General features: G+C 37.1%; 1 protein-coding gene across 4 annotated transcripts in view; it reads left to right on the top strand.

Annotated features, from left to right (window-relative positions):
• The first annotated feature begins 3,058 nt into the window (after window positions 1-3,058).
• Window positions 3,059-25,653, top strand: part of COP1 (COP1 E3 ubiquitin ligase) — a 165,225-nt gene continuing 142,630 nt past the window's right edge. For all 4 annotated transcript variants that reach the window (XM_074349831.1, XM_074349829.1, XM_074349830.1 and 1 more), the window contains exons 1-3: window positions 3,059-3,611; window positions 13,184-13,243; window positions 20,301-20,398. In XM_074349831.1, coding sequence (XP_074205932.1) covers window positions 3,193-3,611; window positions 13,184-13,243; window positions 20,301-20,398 — 577 coding nt within the window. In that variant the 5' untranslated portion in view covers window positions 3,059-3,192. The remainder of the gene's footprint in view (window positions 3,612-13,183; window positions 13,244-20,300; window positions 20,399-25,653) is intronic.

Genomic DNA, 25,653 nt, shown 5'->3' with positions numbered 1-25,653 from the left:
AAGAGGCTATTTTACTTATTTCTCCTATACTCTCTACAAAATTAATCATAGTGTTTCTCAAAAGGTTAGTCACCTGCATGAGATTCACCTGGGTGTTGATAAGAATGCACATTCATAGGCCCTACCCTGGAACCACAGAGTCAGAATCTCTGGAGTCCCAGCTTAGGGACCGGCAGTTTTATTTATGTTGTACGCTGAATGTTCTCCTGTGCCTTAGCCTGAATTTTCAATCACTGCCTATATATGCTGACTTGAGTGCATTTCCCCCCATGCTCACTCAACACACCCAAAATTAATCCATCCACTGGCCATCTCTAATTCTGCCATGCTGGTATACCTGGAGTCATTATTGGAGTTATTCATCCATGTGTTCTGCTACCTTTACTTAATCAACGTATTGGCCTTTGTGCCAGGCACTGGGAAAGACAGTGACGGACAAAACAGACATGGCTCATGCCCTGAAGGATCACCCAGATTCTTTTAGAAAGTAACTTAATCCTATAGATTCGTTTGTGTATGGGTTTTTTTTTTTTCAAAGAAAACTCTCTTACCGTCCTTGTCAATGTTCCAATCTAGAATTTCATCACTTATGCTTGAACTGCTATAATTTTTCCCTATTCAGTCTCTTTGCTCCTAATCTCCCACCTCTTCTCAAAGATTAATCTGCTGAAAACTTAATCTTCAAAACATCACTTTGAATATATTTTACTCTCACTTAATGCCTTCATTATTTCCAATTGCTTATAGTCTATTTTCCAAAGTAGATTCAAGTCTATTAACGATATGGCCCCCAGATGAATTTTTACTGAATTAACTATTTTACCTCTGCCAAATAGATACCTGAATTTGATGTATGCATTCTTACTTATTTATTTTCTAGGCTCATGATTTTAATTGCACTTTGACTGACCAAGCCATACTTTTCTCTTAAGACCTAACTTTCCCTCGCCCAATCAGCATGGCTGGCCTTAAGCACTTGCTTTTGCTTCAGCTCCTATGATGATTCTATACTTTATTCATTAAATATTTGCAATGTGCTCCTTGGTAATATTACTTATCTTTTTATGTGTTTTTCTAATTGTTCAATTATTCCATAAACTTTCTGAATGTAGAAGCAACATTCCATGTTTCTCTATCTCTTCCTTGCCTAGTCCAGACCTATGTGTAATAAATGTTCAGTATTCATCAAACTCATTAATTTATTTGCACATTCCTTCATTAAAAAATTATTGAATGCCCAGTGAGAACCAATATAGTCCTTTCTTTCATAGTGCTTAAAATTTAGTTGGAAAGACAGACTTTAAGCAAATAATTAAAATAAAAATGAGATAAATTGCTTCATTCGTTTGCCAATAAATATTTAATAAGCACCTGTCATAGGCCAGGTATTGTTTTATATGCTGGGAATACAAAGATGAAGCTGACAGGCTAGTGGAGGTGAATTTTATATATATATATATATTATATACATATATATACACACATACACACAATGTTATAAGTGCAAACAAAATAATATACTAGGAGCACAAATGATGATGCAAATATTTCCACCAAGGAGTCAGTAAGGCTTCACATTTCAGTTGGGTCTTAAAAGTGAATTTAAAACAAGGAGTTGGATGATGCAATGTTCATAAAAGAATGGTGGTTCTTGAAAATCTGATATGACATTCTTATATCATTTTTCTGAGCAGAAACTTGAGGTAGGAATAGGAGGGTGAGCAGCTAAGGCAGACTTGAAAAGGATGGCAGCCTTATGATGGTTTACTGCCAGCTGAATAGCTAGGTCTTCATGTAGGCCCTTCCCTGACCCTGTCCCCTCAGCATGGACAGACGTCCCCAAGGAAAGGACGGCTAGCGGCCTCTATAGACTTCAACAACCAGGGCAGAAGTAAATCTGAGACCTTTCCCTCTAAGAATCCTAGAAAGATACAGCTGGAAAGGATATCGAAAATCACAGTTCAGTTATTTCTAATTCACATCCCCCAGATCTTAGGGAGTCTAAAAATGGCAAATGAGAATCTGTAATCAACTTTCAATATTCCAAAAAGCCTAACAGAAGTTGCATCTTCTAGTGGTTTTAACAGCCAGGTTTCCTTGTTTTGCGCTACAATTCTATCATACCCACTTTAGCCTGAGGTTTTGGCTGAGCTGTGTCCCGATTGAGTAGAATTTGTTTTCCCATCACTGTTACGCTTAATTTGGTAAATAATTTTTCAAAATACAAGAGTAAGATCATGATCCAACTCACACGTGCTACAATGCTTGCAATTTACAAAGCACTGCTCACTGACTTCAACTTAACTGGTAATACTGTGGAATGGCTAACACCACCAGCAGAGTCCAGAGTCCTTGACTCTCAGTCCAGTGCTCTTCTCAAATGCTCAGAGCTTCTGAGCTCTTTCCCGAGTGTCCCAGCCTACAGAGCCTTCCAATCCCCGATTCGGAAGCACCTGTCGTGCCCTCCCCACTGGGTCAGGACTGCCCGCCGCTCCCTCTTCACGTTCTGGAATGCGGCTCGCCCCGACGCATGCGTAGTGCAGCGACTCCGCGCCGGAGCCGCTCTTCTTGGCCTAGAGCGGGGACCCTGGGTAACCCGCGAGGGTCGGCGCCCGGGACGCGCGTGCGCAGTCGCTTTTGGAGCCCTCCCCCTCTTTCCCCTCCCCTCAAACACTCCGCCACGCCCACCATCAAGTCCTCTCCCTGTAGCCTTTTCACCCCTTAACACTGCCCTGCCCTCGGGCGCGTCACGAACGAAACCGGCTCTGGACTAGGGCGGAGGTCGTTGCTAACCCGCCGCCGTCGCCCAGGGCGCGCTGTGCGTGTCTGAGCGGCGCCCGGGCCGCCTCTCAAGTTGTATCCCCCGCCGCTCCCGCCCCTTCCGCCGCTCGCGCGCGCGCACGGCCGGCCCACGGCGCGCCCGGGTTGGCTGCGGCGGCGATCGCGGCGGCGGCGGCGGCGGCCTCGAGAGTGGTAGTGGTTCCTGCTCTGCTCTGTTAGTTCCCTCCGCCCCCTCCCGTCGGGCGCTGTTGTGTGGTTGCCTTGAAAATATCAACTTTATTGTTCCTCAGCCCCACCTCCCGGGCGGCGCGCGTCCTCAGGATGCACTGAGGCAGAGGGGAGGGAGGTGGCGGCGGGTCGCGGTCGCGGTCCCTCTCCTCCGAGCGCCCGGCCGGAGGGGAGGGAGTCACGATGTCTGGGAGCCGCCAGGCCGGGTCGGGCTCCGCCGGGACCAGCCCTGGCTCCTCCGCGGCCTCGTCGGTGACTTCCGCCTCCTCGTCCTTATCCTCTTCCCCGTCGCCCCCTTCCGTGGCGGCTTCAGCGGCAGCGCTGGGGTCCGGCGGGGCGGCCCAGGCCGCGGGCTCGGGCGGCCTCGGGGCCCCGGTGCGGCCTGTGCTGGTGGCGGCCGCCGTGTCCGGCAGCGGCGGCGGGAGCGGCGGCGGGGCGGTGTCCGCGGGCCTGTCCCGGCTCAGCTGCGCGGCCAGGCCCAGCGCCGGCGTAGGAGGGAGCAGCTCCAGCCTAGGCAGCGGCAGCAGGAAGCGACCTCTGCTCGCCCCGCTGTGCAACGGGCTCATCAACTCCTACGAGGACAAAAGCAACGACTTCGTCTGGTGGGTTGGACAAGCAGCCTCCTCCCCCTGTCTGCATTAGGAGTTTCTGCTGTGGGGGCTGCTCGGGTCTCGGATGAGGGCGATCTGTTGGGCGCTCTGGCGGTGTCCGCAGATTCGAGCATTTGCGGGGTTGGTGGGGTGAGATGGGGAAATGTTGGCGTCCCTAGGCAGGGTGTGGGTACTGACGAGGTCAGTGCTGGTGGGGAGAAGTGAAGGGAGTTTAGGGAATAATTAATAAAGGGGGAGTTGGAAGGTCAGATTGTGAATAGCTGTGCGTAAAAGGAGAGAGTTGAGGACGGAGGTTGGGCCTTGAATTTTCCGGCTATTTGGTGAATTAGGCATCCTGTCGGGATAGCTCGTTGAGGTGAATTAAAATTGTAAAGGGAGAGGATTAAGCTTCCTGGGATGCGGAGGGAGGGAGTTGTTGGTCAGAATTTGCTTTTTGAAAGTATTGTAGATGGTGCTGTCAACATGGATGTGGATATTTTACGAAGTAGTATTTGATGTAAGTATCTGTCGTGTGTACGTGTAAATATCTCCTCCCACTTCAAAGGCTAGGTCAGTTACTTTTAAATCTGTTGTGGAGGCTCCTGTAGTTGAGAAAGTCTTTTCACAAAAAATTCCACCTCTCAACTGAATGTCTGGAAAGAGGGGACCACATTTATTAAATAACATCCGTGTGTCAAATATAACTGTACTACATCTGTATTAACACAGAGTATACTGGAACTTCTGATTTGAGAAACTCTAGGAATTAGATGTGTTGTCATAGTAAGGCATCTTGAATGACACATAGTAGTACTCACTTATGACATTTGGCATAGAGGGTTCTCCTATTAAGTGAAGACGAAGTTGATTGTCTTGCTTGAGAGTGTTTCGGGATTTTCATTGGGTTTTTGTATCCGAAACCCAATCCAAATGGTAGGATTACAACAAAATAATTGCTTGTAGCTGAGTGAGAACTGGTAGGATTTTGTGTTTTTCCTTTGGAGGAAATTGTTGGTAGGTTTAGAATACTAGTGATGTAGGAAGTTGGTTTGCAGTGTCATTATAGGGGAAGCTGATTCACTTCAGGGTTGAAGATGATCAGAGTTGGTGTCACTAAATATGATAGGGCTAGAAGTTAGAACTATAGGTAAGTTATTGATTAGACTTACAGTTTCTAGTTCCTGCAGTAAATATGTTTTTATTCATATTTTTGCTTTTGTCTTAAATTATTCTCGATTAAGAATTGATTCATTTTTCACTGAACCTGGGCCATATGTTATTTACAAATAATTTGAGCAGCTTATGATTGGGTCTAAGAGGTGTTTTGCTGGTACCCAGTAGAGAATGCCATGTGATAAAAGCAGAAGCCAATGAAGCAAAGTGAGGGTTTGCAGAATTTGTCTTTTCAGCCACCATTTGCATTTCAGTTTTCAGCAGGCTAAAGGAAAACATCCAGCATCCGTATAGCTACACTAAAATAATGTAAAACGTATGGGAAATAAGGGAATTCTTCATTCATTCAGCAGATATTTAGCGCTCACTGACTGCCAGGCTCCGTATGCACATCATTATACTTACTATAAAGCCATTTTATAGGGAATTGCAGAGGGATGGTGGAGTATAAGCAGCTGGTATTAATTTTTATTTTTTAGGGGTAAGATTATTAAAATTTTCATTAGTCTGTCGCCTAATTTTTTTAGAATTTCAACCCAGTCTCTGAATCCTAACCGTGTTGCTTAGATTATTCTGCTTGCATTTGTATTCTGAGCGTCCAGTGAGAGTCTGTAGTTAAAAATTCCAAATATTTCACTTTCTGAGAATCTCATAGTCTGTTGTTTCTTTTTCTGGTGGGGTTAGATACTCAGAAAAATTCATTAATGGGAATCATGTTTTCCTGATTCTCAAGCTAGATTTGATTTGGCCAAGCTTTTGGGGTGGGAAGATAAGGATTAGTCAAGGCCCCAGGAATCTTCGTCATTTCTGACTGGCTTTGGTTGGTTGGTCGTCTGCTTCAAGGTCAAATTGTGAACCAATCCAAATTATTCTGTTTTACATCCAAATGAGGCTGAAGTTTGAATAATGATGATAATTCCTTATCACATTTTAAAGATGTTTATACTTCATGTTTCATTTTATCTTAGAGCAATTCTGTGAATTTATATAGAACTTCCAATTTTAATATAATAGTAATGTAACTGTATTCTCATTGAGGTACAGGGAAGTATCTTTGTTTCGCATTCGACAGCTAAGGGGCAAAATGAAAACTCAGATCTCCTAGTTCTCAATTTAGTGCTTGCTTTGTGTGAAATTTAAAAATTTCAGCTCTGTCAGTTTGAGTACATGTATTTAGCTGTGTATTTAGCCTTGTGGTTCTTAAATGTCATAGATTGTGGGAAACAGCTGTTTCATTATCAGGGGAGAGTTAATAGGTAACTTGGAGTTGGATAAATCTCTGACATTCAAAGAAAGTCTTTGTTACTTTGAATTTCTTTCAAAGTTTCTTGCATGATCTATTTGACTAAACTAAACTATGATTCTTGCCTGTATTTGGAAGGTCACTTCTTTCTTTTATTCTGTCACGCTACTGTTGCCTCTTCATTAGCTTTTCCAACTCCCTGAAATGACGTTTTCTACCTCTGCAAGTCTCAGATGGTCTCTAAGTTGTAGCAGAAATAAGTATTTTTGAGTAAATAGTAAGCCCCTTGTGGGAAGGTTAACTCTGCCTGCCTGCTAAAAAGTAGGTAGGATCTACATTAAGTCCATCTACCATTTAATAAATATATGACTGCCTTTCATGTCAAACTATTAATAATAGACTCTATCCTGAAGGATTGCATGATTTAATGTGAAGAAAGAGTCTTAATCACATAATTATAGTATCACATCCTGGCATCATTGCTTCTGTTAGTACCATGACAGATATTAAGTACTCTTCTGAATTCAAATGTTGTCTCACAGTCCTCAACATAGCCCTCTAGGCAGCCACTACTTATTAATCACAGTAAGTATTAGAAATGAAATCTGTTGACCATTCTTGCTACTATAACTGTTTTCCAGACTACTAAAAAGTGAAATAAAATAGGCGATATCATTGAACCTGTCATGATAAAGATAAGTTTGTTTGATGAAACTTTTGGTTAAATATTTATGTACTATGTATGTACAGTGTATATCTTACTGGGCATGAGGGTGAAAAAATTTCGAAAGTCACTGAATTATGGGATATAATTTCCCTTGTGATAGTTAGGAAAGTTAAGTGGAACATTTAAGTGAAGTGGTCACATTTTAAGACCATTGTGAGCTTATGAATGGGACTAAATAATTTAAAGAGCTGTTAAAAGCTGTTAAAACCACTGAAATAAACTCCAGAGTTTATGTTATTATTATAGTAACATCAGCCAAGAACTTCCTTGAATCTGTTAAACTGAAACATAACGATTCCCTTGCTTTATAATACATGTGCCATTTGGATGACAACGGTGATGAAAGGTACACTGCCGAAGATGATGTCAGATCATAGCAGCTCATTATGGTCCTTCTGACTGTCAGATGATGGGTGATCAGCGTCGCAGTCAGCTGAAGACTTAGGTGGATCAGATGGTAGAGGGAAGAAGCAGAATATGAAAGACTTTCAATAGGTGTAGTAGGTGTAGTACTAGTTCATTACTGAAGAATGCGCTGATTAGAGTAGTTGATTTTCCTTTTACACAGTTTTCCTGAGAAGAGACCACGTTACTTAGTTGACCATATTCCATCTAGGAGTTGTTATTGATTAAAGTACAGCCTTAAGCCTTATTGCACATTTTTTTCTCCTTGCATTTGTATGTTGTTGATGGTGATTTCTTTGCTTTAAATAATTGTTTTAGGCTGCAGCCCATTTCCTCAGAACTTCGGTAGCTTGGGAAGAAAGGCTTTGACAGTAGGATTGGTCAGTCTTCTCTTCCTTGTTTTGTATTTGTACTATCCAGAATAAAATGCTTATTAAATTCTTGACTTGTTTTCAACGTATGGTGTTCTCTCCCCATTGTTGCCCTCTACCTTGCTTGTTCTTCGTCCTCTCTTTGTATGTTTGTATACTAGAGTCTATTTGTATTAGATCTCTACCATCTCAAATATTTTCATTGAGAGTAATATTTTTTCTCTTTATGTCTCTCACATATAAGTTAATTGTCTTTTCGTTTTTCATAGTTAAGATTCATGAACTGATGTTGTCTCTGTTTCTGTGTAGAGGGAAAGGTGGGTTGTAATAGGTGATCTGACTTCTGTTCATTGTGTTTCTGATACTACCTTTGGGAATCATCCTTCTCTCTTCCTAGTCTGGGTGGTTTGATGTTGGTGCTCTTCTTCCCCAAATTCAGAATTGGAATCCATGATACCAGGTAGCCTAGTGCATTGGAATTCTTGGCCTCGGTTTAGCTTAAGGTTGGGCATTTCGCTTAAATAGAGATAATGATGCAAAGTGGGTTTAGTAAAAATTACAGATAACTATTTTGAGGACTCATTTAGATACCTAAAATTCAAAGTTCATAAACGCCAAATTTACTATAAAGTGAAGATTTAATGTATTGCACTAACAGTTGATTCAGCATACATAATAATAATACATACCTACTCCAATACAAGCTGTTGCTAGTTGCCAGGTACTGTTCTAGGGTTTAACATTACTTATTCAGTCTTCATAGCAACTGTTGGATACGGACAGTTTTATAATACCCACTTTATAGATGAGGATCGGAAAGGTTATGTAACTTGTTTCAGCTCATACAGTTAATAATGGTGGTGTCAGTATCTATACTTTTACATTTTGGCTCAAAGCTCAAGTTCTTAACCACTGTATTACTTTGCCTTTATTCAGACACTGGAGATTTTGTTTAAAAATCAGCTTTATTAAGGTATAATTTGCATACAATAGAAGTCACTGATTTTAAGTGTGTAGTTCAATGAATTTGACAAATGAATTCATCTGTATAACCACCCTTATCAAAATATAGGATATTTCCATTACCCTAGAAAGTTCACTGTGCCACAACTTTGCACTCTTGTCTTTTACCTTCACCTCTGACACCTGGGAACCAGTGATCTGTTTTCTATCATTATGGTTTTGCCTTTTCTAGGATTTTGTATTAATAGAGTCATTCAGTATGTAGTCTCTTATGTCTGACTTCTTTCACTTGGCCTAATGTTTTTGAGATTCAATAATACTGAATGTTTCACTATTTTCTTTCTTTTAATTGTTGAGTAGTATTCCATTATATGGATATAACATGATGTATTTATATATTCATCAGTTAAAAGATATTTGAGTTTCTTTGTTCCTAAAGTTTTGGGCGACTGTGAAGAAAGCTGTTCTAAACATTCACAGTCAGGTTTCTGTGTGGCTATGTCTTCACGTCTCTTAGGTAAATATCTAGGACCACATTGCTGGCTTATGTGGCCATGTATGTTTAACAGTATAAGAAACTGCAAAACTGTTTTCTAAAGTAACTATCATTTTGTATGTCTGCCAGCAATGTATAAAAGTTTCAGTTCCATATCCTTGCCGACACTTGATGTTTTCAGTCTTTCAGATTCTAGTGGGTATGTGTAGTAGTATCTTATTGTCACAATTTGCATTTTCTTAATGACTAATGAGGTTGAGTATACTTTCATGTGCTTATTTCCATTTGCACATCCTTCATAAAATGTCTCTTCTAATCTTTTGCCTATTTTTCTCGTAAGTTGTTTGTCTTGAGTTGTAAGAGTTCTTTCTATTTTATGACTACAAGTCTTTTATCAGTCCTGTGTATTGTGATGTTTTTCTGCCAGTCTGTTGTTAGTTGTCTTAGCAGTGTCTTTTGAAGTGCAAAAGTTTAAAGTACAATTTATGGATTTTTTTTTTCTTTTATGATCTATGACTTTTGTGTTCTATCTAAGAAATTGTTGTCTAAGTCACGGAAGATTTTCTTGTATATTCTAGAAGCTTTATCTTTTTGTGGTTAGGAATATAATCATTTCATGTTAATTTATATATATATATATATATATATATATAAAAATATATGTATATGTGTGTGTGTGTGTGGTAAGGGTGGAAGATTTTTTCCCCTCCACTGTAGATGTTCAGTTATTATAGTACCCATGTGTTGAAAAGTCCATCTTTGTTCATTAAATTTTCTTGGAACTTTTCTCAAGAATTAATTAATGTGTATAAATTTATTTCTGGAGTCTTTAATCTGTCCCATTGACCCATGTGTTTATCCTTATGCCAGTACCACACTGTCTTGATTCCTGTGTCCTTACAGTAGATCTTGTAATCAGATACTGTGGTTTTGTGCCTCTTTTCAAAGTCAGTTTAATTATTTAGGACCTTTGCATTTCCACAAAGATTTTAGAATTAACTTATCCATTTCTTTTTTTAAGAAAAAGCATGCTAGGATTTTAATTTGGGTCAATTTGAATCTATGACTCAATTTGGGAAGATCTGACATCTTAGCAATATTGAATCTTTTAGCCATTAACATAGCATGCTTCTTCAGTTATTTAGGTGTTTAATTCCTCTTAGCAATGTTTTATATAGTTTTCAGTGTTTGGATCTTGCATGTATCTTGTTAAGCTTACCTCTAAGTACTTTGTGTTTTTGATGCTGCTGTTAAATGTTATTTTAATTTCAATTTCTAATTGTTGCTACTGTATAGAAATAAAATTTATTTTTGTGTATTGACCTTGTATCCTGTGAATTGTTAAATTCACTTACTAGTTCCAGTAATTTTTTTGTAGAACCTGTGTGATTTTCTGAGAAGACAGTCATGTCACCTGCAAATCAAGATGGTGCCCTTCTTTCGAATTTTATGCCCTATAAACTAAATTTTTAAAGAAAGACTTTGCATTTTTGTTTGAGTGATACTAGCCTATGGTTTTCTTGCAATATGCATGTATGTACATACGCATGTATATCTTTATGTATTTTTGGCTTTAGTATCAGCTTGTATTAGTTTGCTAGGGCTGCCGTACATAGCTACAGACAGGGCAGCTGAAACAGCAGAAATGTATTTTCTCACTGTTTCAGAGGCTAGAGCATGGTATTGGCAAGTTTGAGTTCTTCTGAGGCCTCTCTCCTTGGTTTGCAGATGGCCACCTTCTTGATGTGTCTTCACAAGGTTGTCGCTTGGTTTGTGTGTAGTCTGTATCCTATTATCTTTTTAGGACACCAGTCATATTGTGATTAGGGCCCATGTATAAGACCTCATTTTAACCTAATTACCTCTTTAAGGCTCAGTCTCCAAATACAGTCTTCTGAGGTACTGAGGGGTAGGATTTCAATATATGAATTTGGGAGAAGACACAATTGAGCCCATCACCCAGGGTGATACTGGACTTCTGAAAGGAGTTGAGAAATGTTCTCTCTCTATTTTCTGAGAGTTTGTGGAGTTGGTATGTTTGGTCGAATCCGTCAGTGAAGCCATGCTATTTGTGGAAAGGTTTATTTACTCCTTCGGTTTCTTTGATGGATGGAGAACTGCGCAGGCTCCTTATTTCTTGAGTGAGTTTATTGAGACTTGTTTCATGGTCCATCATAGCTGTATCTTGGTTAATGTTGCATATGCACTCGAAGAAAATGAGTATTCTGCTGTGTGTATCCTGGCGTATTCTCTAAATGTCAGTCAAGTTGGTGGATGTGTTAGGCTCTGTATACCCCTGCTGATTTTCTATGTACTTGTTTTGTCAGTTACTGAAAGAGGAGTGTTAAAATCTTTAACCGTTCCAAGTATAATCGTGGATTTCACTATGTCTCCTTGCACTACTGTCAACTTTTGTTTCATGTGTTTTGAACCTTGGTAAGTAGGGCACACACATTTAGAGTTGGTGGATTGATCCCCTTGTCATTTTAAAATGTCCTTGCTTATTCCTGGTAATATTTGTTGTTCTGAAATCTATTTAGTCTGTTAAGGTAGCCTCTACAGCTTTCTTAAGTGTTTGCATGGCATGTTATTTTGTCCTTCACTACTTCTATGGCCTGTTTTAATATTTAATAAGTAGATTTCTTGTAGATAGCATTTAGCTGAGTCCTTTTTATTTTATATGATAATTTGCCTTTTTAATTGAATTGGTTAGGCTGTTTGCATTTTAACGTAATTACGATGTGCTTGGTTTTATGTGTACATCTTGCTTGCTTTTTATTTTCTGTTTGTCTCATCTATTATTCCTTTTTTTCTTCCTTTCCTATCCTCTTCTGGATTAGTTGGGTATTTTTAAGATTTCTGTTTTGTTTCCACAGTTGATTTATTAGTGATAATTGTGTTGTATGTGTGTGTGTTTAGAGGGGAATGCTTGCTCTAGGGTTTGCAATACTTATTCTAAATTTTTTATACCCTATCTTCAAATGGCATTACATCATTTCATGTACAGTGTAAGAATTTTGCAACAGTATGCTTCCATTCTGTAGCATTCTTTCCAGTTACTCCCTCATGGCCAGAAGTGTAAGTTAAGTTCTCTATTCCTTTAAAAAAAAAAAAAAACTGAGGTAAAATTCATACCTCATAAAATTACCACTTTAATTATTTGAAGTGTACAGTTTAGCAGAAAGATCTCTTTCCCCAAATCTTAAAAATGCTCTTTTAGCGGTGCTGTTTAAAAGGTTGGGGTGTTAATATCTAGATCGAGAATTTGGATGTTTACTCTTGTCCATTTAACAGTTAAGTTTTAGAAAATTAATCAGTGTTAGGACCGCACAGTTTCATCCAAGGAAACAGTTTTTTTTTAAATCAAAATAATATGTGGAGAAATTAAGACAGTGTGTTATTGGCGTAAGAATAGACAGATCAGTATTAATGAATAGAGAGCCCAGAAGTAGACCCACATAAATATAGTCAACGATCTTTGACAAAGCAGCAGAGGCAAAACAATGTAGAAAAGATAGCTTTTCTAGCAAATGGTGCTGGAACAACCCGATATCCACATGCAGAAAAATGAATCTAGAAACAGATTTTATAACTTTAACATCTGGTCTCAGTTCCCTCATCTATAAAATGGGTCTACTAATAGTTACCTGCCAACACTGTGCTGTTGAATGGACTAAATGAGTTAATATGTCATTGCTTTAATGGATATGCATAGTTTGTGTTAAGTATTAGCTCTCATTACCATCTTCACTACCTAGAAGAGTTACTGAAATTGGAATTTAAATTTATCACTCAGGAAATTACTTTTCTTTGAGATAGGAAATATAAGGATTCAGATGAGCAGGTCTGGGTAGGTGCTTTTAAGTACAGGGATGGTTGAAAAAATGGTAGAACTTAAACACTCTTGTAATTGTGTTCACTTTCAAAAATTATGGGCAAGTTAAAGTATTGGGGCCAGGTAAACTTTTCATTTACTTCATCTTAGAACTTGATGTCCCCTACGGCCATTTTGAACAAATTGTCATTTTACCAGCATTTCCCTAAAGCTCATTCAGCTCAATAGAAATTTCATCTCTCATTGATGAAAAGTGTGAAGACTTAGCTGTGTATTGAAATATGATTTTGTTAGTATTGTTACTAGCTTTTTTCAATTAGTAACCACTCTACTTTAAAAATGTATTAATTATTTTTCTGTTTTCTTTTTAGCCCTATCTGCTTTGATATGATTGAGGAAGCATACATGACGAAGTGTGGCCATAGCTTTTGGTAAGATGATTTTATTTAGTGAAATTGCCTTTTGGCAATTTTTAATTTGTGTGTAAATGTAGCCAGTGAGAAGTTAATGTTTTTAAAACTAATTTTGGTTATTTTGAATCGTATTTCTGTGACTGATACGTCTTTACAGATTCAACATCTCAAGGCAGTAAACTTGGTGAGTGCATAATTTCTGTGAAGTTTTACCATTGGCCTTATAGATGGATTTTTAAACTTTTGGGTTTATTAATTGTTTAAAGAGCTTTGACTGCTGTTTTAAGAAATTGGGTGATACTGTGTAATCAGGATGAAGCATGAAGCACCTTTAACTCACTTGGGGTTAGATATGAAGGCCATGAAAGCAGTCCACAAGGTCACTGGGAAGGGATATTAGAGAATTAAAAAGTTATGTATCCTTTTCTGTAACATTTTTGCTCAGTGCTATCTTTAGGTTGTATGTCACGTTAATCTGTGTGTTTTAAAAGATTTTTAGTTGTGATAAAATACACGTAACTTAAAATTTACCATCTTAACCATTTTTAAGTGGAGTAACATTGTTAAGTGTTGTTCACATTGGTTGTACAATTTCTAGAACTTTTTCATCTTGCAAAACTGAAACTCTGCCCATTGAACAAGTCTCCATTTCCCTTTCCACTCAACCTCTGTCAGTCACCATTCTTTGTTTCTGTGAATTTGACTACTCTGGGTACGTCATATAAGTGGATCGAACAGTAGTTGTCTTTTGTGACTGGCTTATTTCACTTAGCGTAGTGTGTTCAGGTTTCATCCATGCTGTAGCATGTTTGTGCATTCATCTGCCTGTGGACTCTGGGGTCTCTTTCACCTTTAACTGCTGACAGTATTCCTGCTTTGAACATTAGTGTATAAATATCTCCTTGAGATCCTGCTTTCAGTTCTTTCAGGTATGTACCTGGAAGTGGAATTGCTGGATCATAAGGTAATTCTGTATTTAATCTTCTGCAGAACCTCCGTAATGTTTTTCATATCTGCAGTACCATTTTACATTCCCACCAATAGTTCACAAGGGTCCCAGTTTTTCTACTTCCTCTCCAACACTTATGATTTTCCTTTTTTTTTTTTTAATAGTGGCCATCCTAGTGTGTATGTAATCTGTTTATGTTTAACTCTTTTTATTAATTAATTTGTTTTTTTATCTATTTGATGGGGGCGTGATATATTCTACTTGCAATCAATAATCTCCATAAACTATTTACACTGTTGGTATAGTATTTCTGTTGTGTTCTAATAGTCCTTATATTCTTATTCATGTTGAAGCTAGACCCATATTTTTTATACTGAGATTGAATATGGTATCTGATAGGATGATATCCATTAGTCAAGAAGAATATTATTACCAGTCTGTAAGTCCTTTAGTTTGATCTGGAATGTGATGCTTCACTGATAGGTATATTCAATCTGCTAGTCATTAAAATTTTTCTTTTAGAATAAAATTGCTTTCTTAGTTTGTGTTATCTATGTTCTTTTTTTTTTAAAATAAACGGTATTAAAATGATGAGAACAATGTATACTCTTGGCTATAAAAACAACTTTTATTGTACAGAAAAATATAATATGAAATGGAAGTGTTTCCCTTTCCATAGCCTTTCTTTTTTACCTCCTCAAAGGGTATCATTGATAAGAAGTGATTGTGTTTCCTTTCAGAATCTTTTTGCTGTTTTTTTTTTTAAGCCATCTTACCTTCAATAATTTTTATTTCCTGGCATTTTGTTGCATTGATGTTATTATCATTTGTGAATCACTTTCTGCTTAATGTTGCTACTGAAATTCTGGCCATGTGGGTCTTGCTTTTAGGCTATAGATGTATGATCTTGGTCTTTTCAAGCTTCTTGTTTAGCAGTAGTGTTCCCTTTGATACATTAATTGATCCAGCACGTTAGCATTCCATAGGAAATCATATACTTCTAGAGATTTTGCATTTTGATTACTCTGGAAAATTGGGTGATTGAGAGTAGGGTTCCTTGACCTTGATAGTGTTAAATTTTAGACCAGAAAATTCTTTGTTGTGGGTAACTGTCCTGGGTATTATACATTGTTTAGCAGTGTCCCTGGCTTCTACCCAGTAGCAACGCCTTTACTCCCAGTTGTGACAACCAGAATATCTCCAGACTTTGCCACATGTTCCTTAGAGGACAAAGTTGCCTGCAGTTGAGAACTGCTGATGTAAAGCTAAAAGAACAAGTTTGGTAGACCAGGAATCTAGGTGGGTCTGCAGCTTACCTCACCTTTGTCAAGTCACTCAGCCTGTCTCTTCTGTTGCTGCTCTCTAGCCCCCGACCCTCATTGTCTTCCTACCCCTTCACCTCTCCTTTCATAGATTTAAAGGTATTGAAGAGAAACAGATTGTAGGTGAAAGAGAAACAGGGTGAAGGTGAAACAGATTGTAAAGTGAGATTTTTATTTTTCCTAACTGCCCTCTGCTAACTTAAATATTCACTGTGGCATTAAAAAAAAAAGGTGAAGAGTCTGTGATCTTGCTTGACTATGTTGTGAAGTATAATAAATTACTGTTTGACTTTATAACTAGACAGACCTGGACTTTTCAATGAGTCCTATAATCTTCATGGTATATCTTTGGGTCATTGTTGGAAAGCCCCATTGGTTTCTTAAATACCTTTTTTTCCTTCAAATAAAAGTAAAGTTTAGATCCTTGTTACAACTCAAGTGACTGTATTAACCCTGTGGTGCTTGTGTTTTAAAATACCAACTAGAGAGCAGGTTTTAGGGGGGAGGGTATAGCTCAAGTGGTAGAGTGCATGCTTAGCATGCATGAGGTCCTGGGTTCAATCCCCAGTACCTCCTCTAAAAATAAATAAACAAATAAATACCTCCCACCCCCCCCAATAGCAAATTTTGGTAGGATAGGGACTATAACATTGGCAGGAGCTAATAAACTTGGAGACTGCCAGTCCCATTGTCAGGCTTGCTGAACTGTAAAACATTTTGTACTTTTTTTTTTTAAAAGCAAAAGCTGGTAATTATTTACTCAACATGTGAGTCCTGTGGAACTTGAATCATTAACAATAGCCTGTTGTATCAACTCTTTGCTAACTGGAACCCTAGCTGGTAACCTGGAGCCAAGGACTATACCAGGTCTTCAAGATTCCATCCAGCTTATTGGGCCACACAACTGTTTATCCCTTGTCCCTCTTATGAATGGCAAGCCTTTCCTGGTAACAGGTTGAAGACAATATAGCAAGAACTTCTTTCGCTTTATTCATACCCACTTGACAGTGAATCTGCTATTAGCTATAGTCTAACTGACTCAATCATAGAATTAAAAACTCTGGCTTCTATATGACATAGAGAGAAGATTTGCTTTGTCTTTGCCTGATCGCTGCCTCGAGCTCCAGCTTGTCCCCTGCCCCTGCTTCTCAGACCTCATGTCTGTCAAGTCTCTATTTACTATTTTGTGTCATTACAGATTAGCTACGATTAACAGGGTCCCTCAGTGTTGCCATTTCCCAGCAAATCTGTGATCAAGCCTGGGTGTCAGTTTGCCTCTTGGGACTTCTGACGTGTACCTTGCTATTTTTCGTTGCACGTGGCTATTAAATATGACCACTGGGACTGATTTTTCTTTCTATTCTTGTTATAGTATACCCTTCTTTTCTGAGAATTTTCTGATTATTCGGTTTTCTGTATCTACTCATCCCTGTTTATATTAGGTAGGTATATACTTAATAGAAGAAAGAGAGCAACTATATGCATCTACAGAGTGTATTCATTCTTTTTGATCTGATATATACTTACTAGGGATATAGGTACCCATTTATGTCAGCACACCATGGTACTGAATAATTTCTTTTAAGAGGTGCAGTGTGAGTAGCTATTGAAAATTTCTCAGGTGGACCCAAGATACATATCCTTCTTACCTCTTCATGCCCACCTACTTTGATGACTAGTTTAGGCACTTATTCTTCTTTTGGAATCCAAAACATTTCATCTGGGCTGGTGATGGTCAAGTAGGTAGATAAATGAGAATGAATTAGAGTTATTATGGTAAGAAATATTGAGACTTTCTAGTAGCCTGTTATATGACCCAGAAGGCTGCAAAAGTACGTTTCTTTTTTTTGTTTATATCTATTTTTTCATACATTCAACATTTATTGAGTTCCAACTCTTTAACAGGATATTGTGCTAGACATGAAGGTGCAGAGATGAGTAAAACAAATCACTGCCTTTAATGAACAAATAGAAGAGAGGCTGATGGACACATACACAGATTAAGTACAGAATAAGACAGTTACTGTTTCTCAGACTAAGGCAAGTCTACCCTGAGGTGGTCGTGAGGTAGTAGATGCTGTTAGATAAACTTGATGGATCTTGTCACTGCAGTTTTATACAGTGGCATGTAATTTGACACATTTTAGTTTTGTAGTTTAGATGAATATTGTCAAGTATAAAGCAGGAAAGTTATTTGAACTTTTGTTTCTGAGGACAGTTCCTTCTGGCTGTGTCCTAGGCTGTTTTTTCCTCTAGGAGAGGATGGTGTGGTAGTAAACTTACTGACAAGGTATATGATGAGGATGCTGAAGAAAAAGGAGAGGAGTATGTTCTGCTGGATTCTGGGATAATTTTTTGTATATTGACAAATTCCTTTTCTGGCTTAACAGTTTAGGTTGTTCTTGTCATATTATTGGCTCACTTTCTAACTATCATTTCTTTTCAAAAGCCATTTACTAAAGCCCAAAGTGTCCTTTTGCTTATCTGTCAGTCCCTGTCTCCCATCTTCAATAACCTCAGATTCTCTCTTTCATGACTTGCTTTATTTGAACTTGAAGACTTTTTTAAGGATTAAATCTTGTCACGTGGACATACATTCTGGTAATATTAACTGATTTCCTTTTCCCCTAAGCAGATTATAAATGTTTTCATGTTGGAGCTCTCAATGTGTTGTAATCTGTTGTATCTTCTTTATGCTTTTTCCTTACCACCATAAAAATGAAAAAAAATTTGTGATTTCTTTTACTGAAATTTCCATGTAGGAAATTTCCTGTCAGAGAGCCTATTTTGTGGTATTATAGTATACCTAGCTTTGTCGTAGTTGCAAGAGATGATGATACTGTTTCTGGAACACTGTGCAAGTCATTTGTTCAGTATATATTTGAGTACTTATTATATGCCAGGCATTTACTCTAACAAAGACCACTGCTACATTGATTCTCTATAATGTCCTCCTTTTCTTCATCTTGTAAGTAACAAATATGAGATGGGAAAGTAGTTGATGACCAGAACAGAGAAACCTGATGGTTGTAGTTTTTGTTTTGATGAGGTGGGGGGAAGTAGGTAAATATAAAAGCTTCAGTTTATAAAGTTGAAGTAAATTTATAGTAATTTGAATATAAAATAAAAGAAGTACTGTGTTTTTAGGAACCATCTTTATTTATAAATCACTCTTACAATTTCTTAGAAATAATTTTTTTTCCTGATTGTTAGGTGCAGCACATATTTACTGTAGAAACTTGTAGACACCTACAAAGAAAAAGTTTCCCATAATTATATGACCTGGAGGCATATACTGTTAATAATTTGGTGAATGTCTTTTTCATTTATTGTAAATGTAAGCAAACATAATTTTTTTAAAACAGAAATGGGATTATACTACATCCACTGTGTTAGATTATTTTTGTTTGATAATATAGTGATATAGTGACTTTTTTTCTAATGTTGATTTGAATAGTTCTCTGGAGTTTACTTGAATGACATATTAAAAGGTTTTTTTTCTAAGACAAAACACAGTTGTAAAGTCAGACATTATAGAAACATATAACATAAGAGAGGAAAAATTTCTTACCGTATTTCTCCAGCTTTAACTATTGATAGTTATTAGATTGTTTTTCATGGCACATATTCACATATTACAATGTGACTTTATTGGCTGTACAGCATTGCATTGGATTGATGTCTACAAATTGATCTAGTCAGTTTCCTAGTGTTTTGATTGCTTCTAATTTATTTTGCTATTTACATGTAACCTTGAATTGAACACCTTTCTATATACATATCTCTGCTTATCTCCTTAGGATAAATTCCTAGAAGTAAAATTCCTACATCAAAGGGGATACACAACCTGTAAGGTTTTTCTGTACAACTTGCCTTCAAGAAAAGTTGTGGCAGTTACATTTCCTACAACAGGATATGAGATTATTCATATCTACAAGTCCTCCTTAACTCTGATAGTTTTTCTGTATTTTTTCATTCTAATTGGTAAAAAGTAGTATATAATTTTAAATCAGTTTTTCATGCTAATGAAAGTGATAATTTTCTCGTGCTTATTGACTAATTTTTGTCTTGTTGATTTTCTGTTCTTCTCTTATTTTCTTTTTTTATTTGAATGAGTTCTTTTTATATTAAGGACATCAGCACTCCAAGAACATGGATAGTCTGCTTAACTAAATCATAAGCATTTGTTTTTCTTGGTGTCGTTATTAATATTTAAATTGTACAAACTTAAACGATAGTACATCTTTTAAAATTTTATATCTGGTAGACTTGTTATTTGAGTTTATTTTTAAATAACTTTTGTGTACTATTACCTAAAAAAAATACCCTGTATATCATCTCCATTTTTTTTAATTGAACTGTAGTTGATTTACAATATTGTTTTAGTTTCACGTGTATGGCAAAGTGATTAAATTATGTGTGTGTGTGTGTGTGTGTGTGTATGTATATATATTTTTTTTTTATACATATAAGTATAATTGATTACTTTTTTCAGATTCTCTTTCAGATTCTTTTCCATTATAGGTTATTACAAGATACTGAATATAGTTCCCTGTTCTACCCAGTAAATCCTTGTTGTTTATCGATTTTACATATCGTGGTGTGTATCTGTTCATCCCATGCTTCTAATTTATGATTACCTATGTATCTTTATGATGTAAAAGTATAAGCTGAAGTAAGTCACTGCTAGATTACTTATATTGAAAACGAGGAATAGAAAACTAATAGGCATTATTTTGTGACCAGCTTATTAATTTATCCTGACTTAATCAAGCCTGTTTTATTTTTTTCCCTCTGCTAATAGCTACAAGTGTATTCATCAGAGTTTGGAGGATAATAATAGATGTCCCAAGTGTAACTATGTTGTGGATAATATTGACCATCTGTATCCTAATTTCTTGGGTGAGTCTTTGGAATGATTTTTAATTTTTTACAATATTTGGTTCCCAAAAGTATGTGCTGACTAATTTATTCAGAAGACATGGCTTAGAGGTAAGTGTGTCTGTCTCTTCTCACCATGGTGCTTTCCCCAGTCTCCCCTGGGTTGTGACATAGCTTCTGTACCATATGTGCCATATCATATATTTAAATTTCACCAAGAAAAATTGACTCGACTCTTAGATTCTCGGTCATGGCTGGACAGAATGTGAGGCTGAAGAATACCAGAGGTCCAGATACTGGTCTCTTTTTATCATATTGTGCATTCCTATTCTTTCTGCTTCTGGAGCAGAAGTGAGAAACATGGAGGAAAAGGTTAATGAAGAGGGGGAAGGGGGAAAAATGTGGGTGTGAGGATTCTTGGATAGGGGAAGAGAGTCTGTGAACTAGGGAGGCAACTGCAAAGTAAAACTGGGGAAAGAAAGACATGAATATGGAACTTTTGAGAAAGGAATGGTAACTGGAGAAAAGAGACACAAATATGGAACCCTTTAGATAAATAGTAAGTGATTGGGAATAATATGTTGCGAGAGACCAACTGTGAAAAATCCAAAAATTCTACATGTTGAAAAGCCTAAGATAGTGTGGAATGAAGTTTAATTTCCCAAAGATTAATTATCAGGTATGGGTAGGCATGAAGTAGGGCACTATTGGGTATATATCAAAAAGGCTAATTCTTCGTTCTAAAGGGTAACATACTCAAGAGTTAAGGATATGATGTCTCCTTGCATATTAGATTCTGACCTGCCAGTGCTTCGGTTGCAGTTTGTTTCGCTCTAATGGTGGTTTATAATAAATTACCAATTTGAACCATTCCAGCTATGGCTTTCCTTTTTATCTCTGCTCTAAGAGTACATTGGCTATGATCCTTTTTTTCTCTTCCATTCTTCACTACAATCCATTGTTTTTTCATGAAGGAAAATCACTGGATGATTGCATAGCAGAAAGGAACCCTGAAGGAAATATTTTGAAGATTTTCTGTTGGAATACCAAGTTCTTCTAGGTTGATAAAATCTATGGCAAACTAGAAGAACAGACTTAGGAAAAGAAGCAATACTGAGGGGTCTGATACTCTGTAGGACTGGACATGAGCTAGGTTATATAAGAGGGAAACCAAAGTCCTGCAAAGCAGAATCCTTTCTCCCTGAACTCACAAACATGAATTGATGCTGCTGTGTGGGTTCTAGAATCACTTTTCTGTGAGTTGTCATAACTTGAGAAAATTACTTCTTGAATGGTAAACACAGAAAGGAATATAATGGTCTGAAGGTTTTGGTATTTACCAAATTTTTCAGGCTATATTCTTTAATAAGTCCACAAGTTAGAAATTCTGCTTTGTGAATTTCTAAATAGTGAGAGAGAGAGAGAGTGGGAGAATGCAGTATTCCTTCCACATTAGGATACCGTACTAAAGATGTGAAATAATTTCATACTTTTTATGTTCTCAAATGTATATATTCAGTGAATAGTGAAGTTATAATTACTGATTTTCTAAGCTAGAAATTATCTTGGGAATGATCTAGTTTTTAACCTTCTTTTTATATGGATAAAAAGTTTTGATTTGGGGTAATTGGAGTGTATTTTATGCCCTATTTGAAGTCTTTTAATTACAGTGCAACTTCACGTGTGATTATGTCATCCACAGAAATAACATTTCATCCTGATACGTCTATTTCTCTTTTACTGCCCATCACCCTTTCCAGTCTTTACCTTTGTGCAGTGAAGTTCAGATCCTTAGGTTCTGTGCACTCAGGATGCCACTGACCTCTGTTTCTGAAAGTGCAGTACCACTTGTTTTTTTCCATACTGAAAAAACTAAATTATTCCTCTCCATTGCATTGGCTTGAGATTACATGATTTGTATAGTGCTTGCAATTCTTCTTGGTTGGACTGATAAAACCTTGAGCCTTTTAAAAGTCATTTCATATTTCCCCTTGAGCATGGTAAAATAAGTATGTGTTGTATGATCCTGGAGTGTTCTAGCTATCCTGGCATCTTTTTTATTGATAGGTTAGGACTCTTCATTTTTAATGCTTTGTATTTACCTGAGTCACGGGTAGAGGTCTGGGCCACACATTTTCTCTTGCAGGGGTCTTCAAACCTTTTTGCTTGGGTGATGCATACAAAAACTCTGAAAAATGATGTACACCCTCCCAGATTGATGACACATTTTAAGTTAGCATCCACAATTTTTATTTATAAGCTTACATGGTTGTAAAGGATGTGATTTTTAGGAGTATTGTAAATATGGTTATTTAAAAATAAACTTACCTCTTTTAAAATGCACCCAGTCAAATCTAAATGGCATAGTGATTTGTTACTTACCATTGATTTGAAAATAAACACTTTTTATTAACAATGAAAAATTTCGTTCATTCCAGATCTCTTTGAACTTCTACCTAAATTGCATATTGCCCACATAATTTTATCCTTATGTATTTTCATGCTTGAAATTCTTATAGATTTACATGTAATACTTTTATGTAACAGAAAATAGAAATTAGAGACTTTGAAGTTTCTTTTGAACATATTTTCTATTAAATATTAAAAAATCTTAAGTATTTTTTGTTATTGCAATTTTAGACATGTAGTTGTCTAAAAGTTTTATAAAGTATTAGGCATAAAAATTTATTAAAAATGGGCTGCTTAATGTTTGATGATGCCTTTCTCAATTAGTTCCAGTGCCATTGATGATACTAAGACAAGCATTCTGTTTTATTTGTATTCTTTTTATTTATTTATTTAGGATCATCACAGTTTTAAAAAATTGAGATATAATTGACATAAAACATTGTGTAAGTTTATGATTTTTACTTTTTTTTAAGTACAAGTCATGAGAAACTTTGCTTACATAAATAAATTGATGGAAATTGAAGGAACTTTGTTACAGTAATGTCATTCAGTGTTTTGACCTCCTGAATTGTGTGCTTAAAAAAAAGCACTTACTAATTTATAGTTAAGAAAATGTTTTAATGTCCTATTAGTTAATAAGTCCAGTCCTTTCTTCAATTTTAATGAAAGCAGAGAATTGAAAGGCAAACATTCAAAAAGGATTTGGTTTCCTGATCTTTAGGTTTATGACGCACTTTTTGTCAAGACATATTTTGATTTTTCCTTTCCTGCCCTAAGCACTACACTACAGCCCCTCCTTCTGCCCCTTTCCCCGCCACCCCCCCTTCTCTCCTGTTCTGGGAAGGCTCATGCAGGGTGAGGGGGTGTGTCCCCTCCACTCCTGCCAGGGGCTTGCTTTCTAGCTCTCCCTCTCCTTCCGTGGTACAGGATCTCTCCAGCTGCCCCACCCATTCCAGCAGTCTCTTTTCTAGCTTTCTTTGTCTGTGTATAAAATTTGTATGTTGAATGTTCTTATCACCCTAATGAATGACCCTCTTACTCTTTAATGTAAAGATAACATGCATGCAAAGTTTAAAACCCATTTTTAAAAAAGTAGCCAATGCATACAGTGTCTTTACTACTGCTGGGCACTGTCCCAGGTGCTTTAATGCTCAGTCCTGTGACATAGGTACTGTTGTCATCCTCATTCCTCATGTAAGGAAACTAAGGCACAGGGAAGTCAAGTAACTTGTGTAGTGTTACACAGCCGGTAAGTAGCGTATAACTGGGATTTGGTCCTAAGCAGTCTGGCTTGAGTACGTGCTTTTACTATACTACCCTGCCTCTAAAAAGATGGTGGCTAGAATGAAAGCTTTAGCAGTGGAAATCCATTGTTCTTAGTACTATGGCTCTTATAAGAATCCAAAGAATTACAGTTATGGATGTAGAATATTCCTGTTCAGTGGTGTATGAGGTTTCTTGGTAAAATGCAATGTGGTATATATATTTAAGTATCACAGTTACTGAAGTTACAGTTTTTATTCAGATGGCTAATCCTGTAGCTGAAACATTAAGCTCTTGCTCACGTACTCCTCTTTATTCCCACTACAGTATTTCGGGTTCTCTCCTTTATCTTCCCTGTATTACAATATTAACTTCTTGTGAGAGAATGGGCTCTTCAGAATCAGGCTCTGATCTGTCTACAAATCCAGTGTCAGTTTTTAGCCCCTATTAATCATTAGCAGAATCACTCTGACCCTGTGTTTCAGCCATGTTGATTTTAAATCATCTTATCTCCTGCTGTTTTATGAGTTTACCTGCTCCACACACACACCCTTATCTGAATTCTTTTCTGCTTCTCTTCCTGCTTAGTGAATCTCTGTGTACCTGTTGTGGCCCAGTTTTAATGTCACCTTCTATGTAAAGGCTTCTTATTAACATTTTGAGTGCTCCTTGTCCTATGTTCTTTTAAAATCAGTTTCAATGGTAATATTAATTACCATATTATAACTATTACATCATATATATTTGTCTTCTTACTCTGAGTTGCTTGAATCTTGGATTGAGTCTTACTTAGATTGAGTCTTATCTTTCAAGCTTGGATTCCTAGTGTGGCCCTTGTACTGCTCTGATTTGTTCAAAAATATTTGTAGTTGGACTGTGGTATAGTGGAAAGTATTAGATAGTTGGGTTTGTATCCTAGCTCTGTCTTGTATTACATCATTATGAGTAAGTTCCTTATGCTCTTTCTAAAATTTCCTCATCTCTAAAATGCAGATAATAACCCATAGGATAATTTCTGTAAATTAAATTAAAGGCAAGTAAATTAGACTAGCTTAGTGCTAGTTGCCCTTTTCTTTATCAGTTTTATTTTTTTATCAGTTGTGTGTTATAGACAGAAAAATCGAATTAAAGTGGCTTAAACATTAAGGAGAATGTCTTGATTCACACAAAAAGAATTTCTAGAATTAGTTAATTTGGCAGTTCAGTGATATTATCAAGTTCTTTCCATCTGCTTTCTGTTCCTCCATCCCCAGCCTCTGTGTTCGTTTTTTGGCTGGTCCCAAGATTGCATGGTGGCACTAAGCAGGACCAGATATCACCCCTTAACAAAGGCAGAGAAAGAACTTAGTTTTCTCCTGTCTTTCTCTTTCTGAAAGGCAGCATACCCCTCATTTGTAAAAGTTAGGTCACGTAGTTAACGTTAGCAGGGTGTATGGCTAGACTGGCTTAGGTTAGTCAAGCACCATACCTCGGGGCTGGGGAGGGATCGAGACTCTGAAAGCATGTGGCACTGGGGAAAAAAAAATCAGGTTCTTGTTTTTAAAAAAAGATTATGATGGTTTGCCATGATGTTTATAGAAAAGTCACAAACGAAAAGAAGTAAA

The sequence above is a fragment of the Camelus bactrianus genome, chromosome 21 (genome assembly GCF_048773025.1).
Source record: "Camelus bactrianus isolate YW-2024 breed Bactrian camel chromosome 21, ASM4877302v1, whole genome shotgun sequence".
Classification (NCBI taxonomy): domain Eukaryota; kingdom Metazoa; phylum Chordata; class Mammalia; order Artiodactyla; family Camelidae; genus Camelus; species Camelus bactrianus.
The sequence above is the reverse complement of the archived record's forward strand: the minus strand, read 5'-3'. Positions and strand labels throughout refer to the sequence as shown.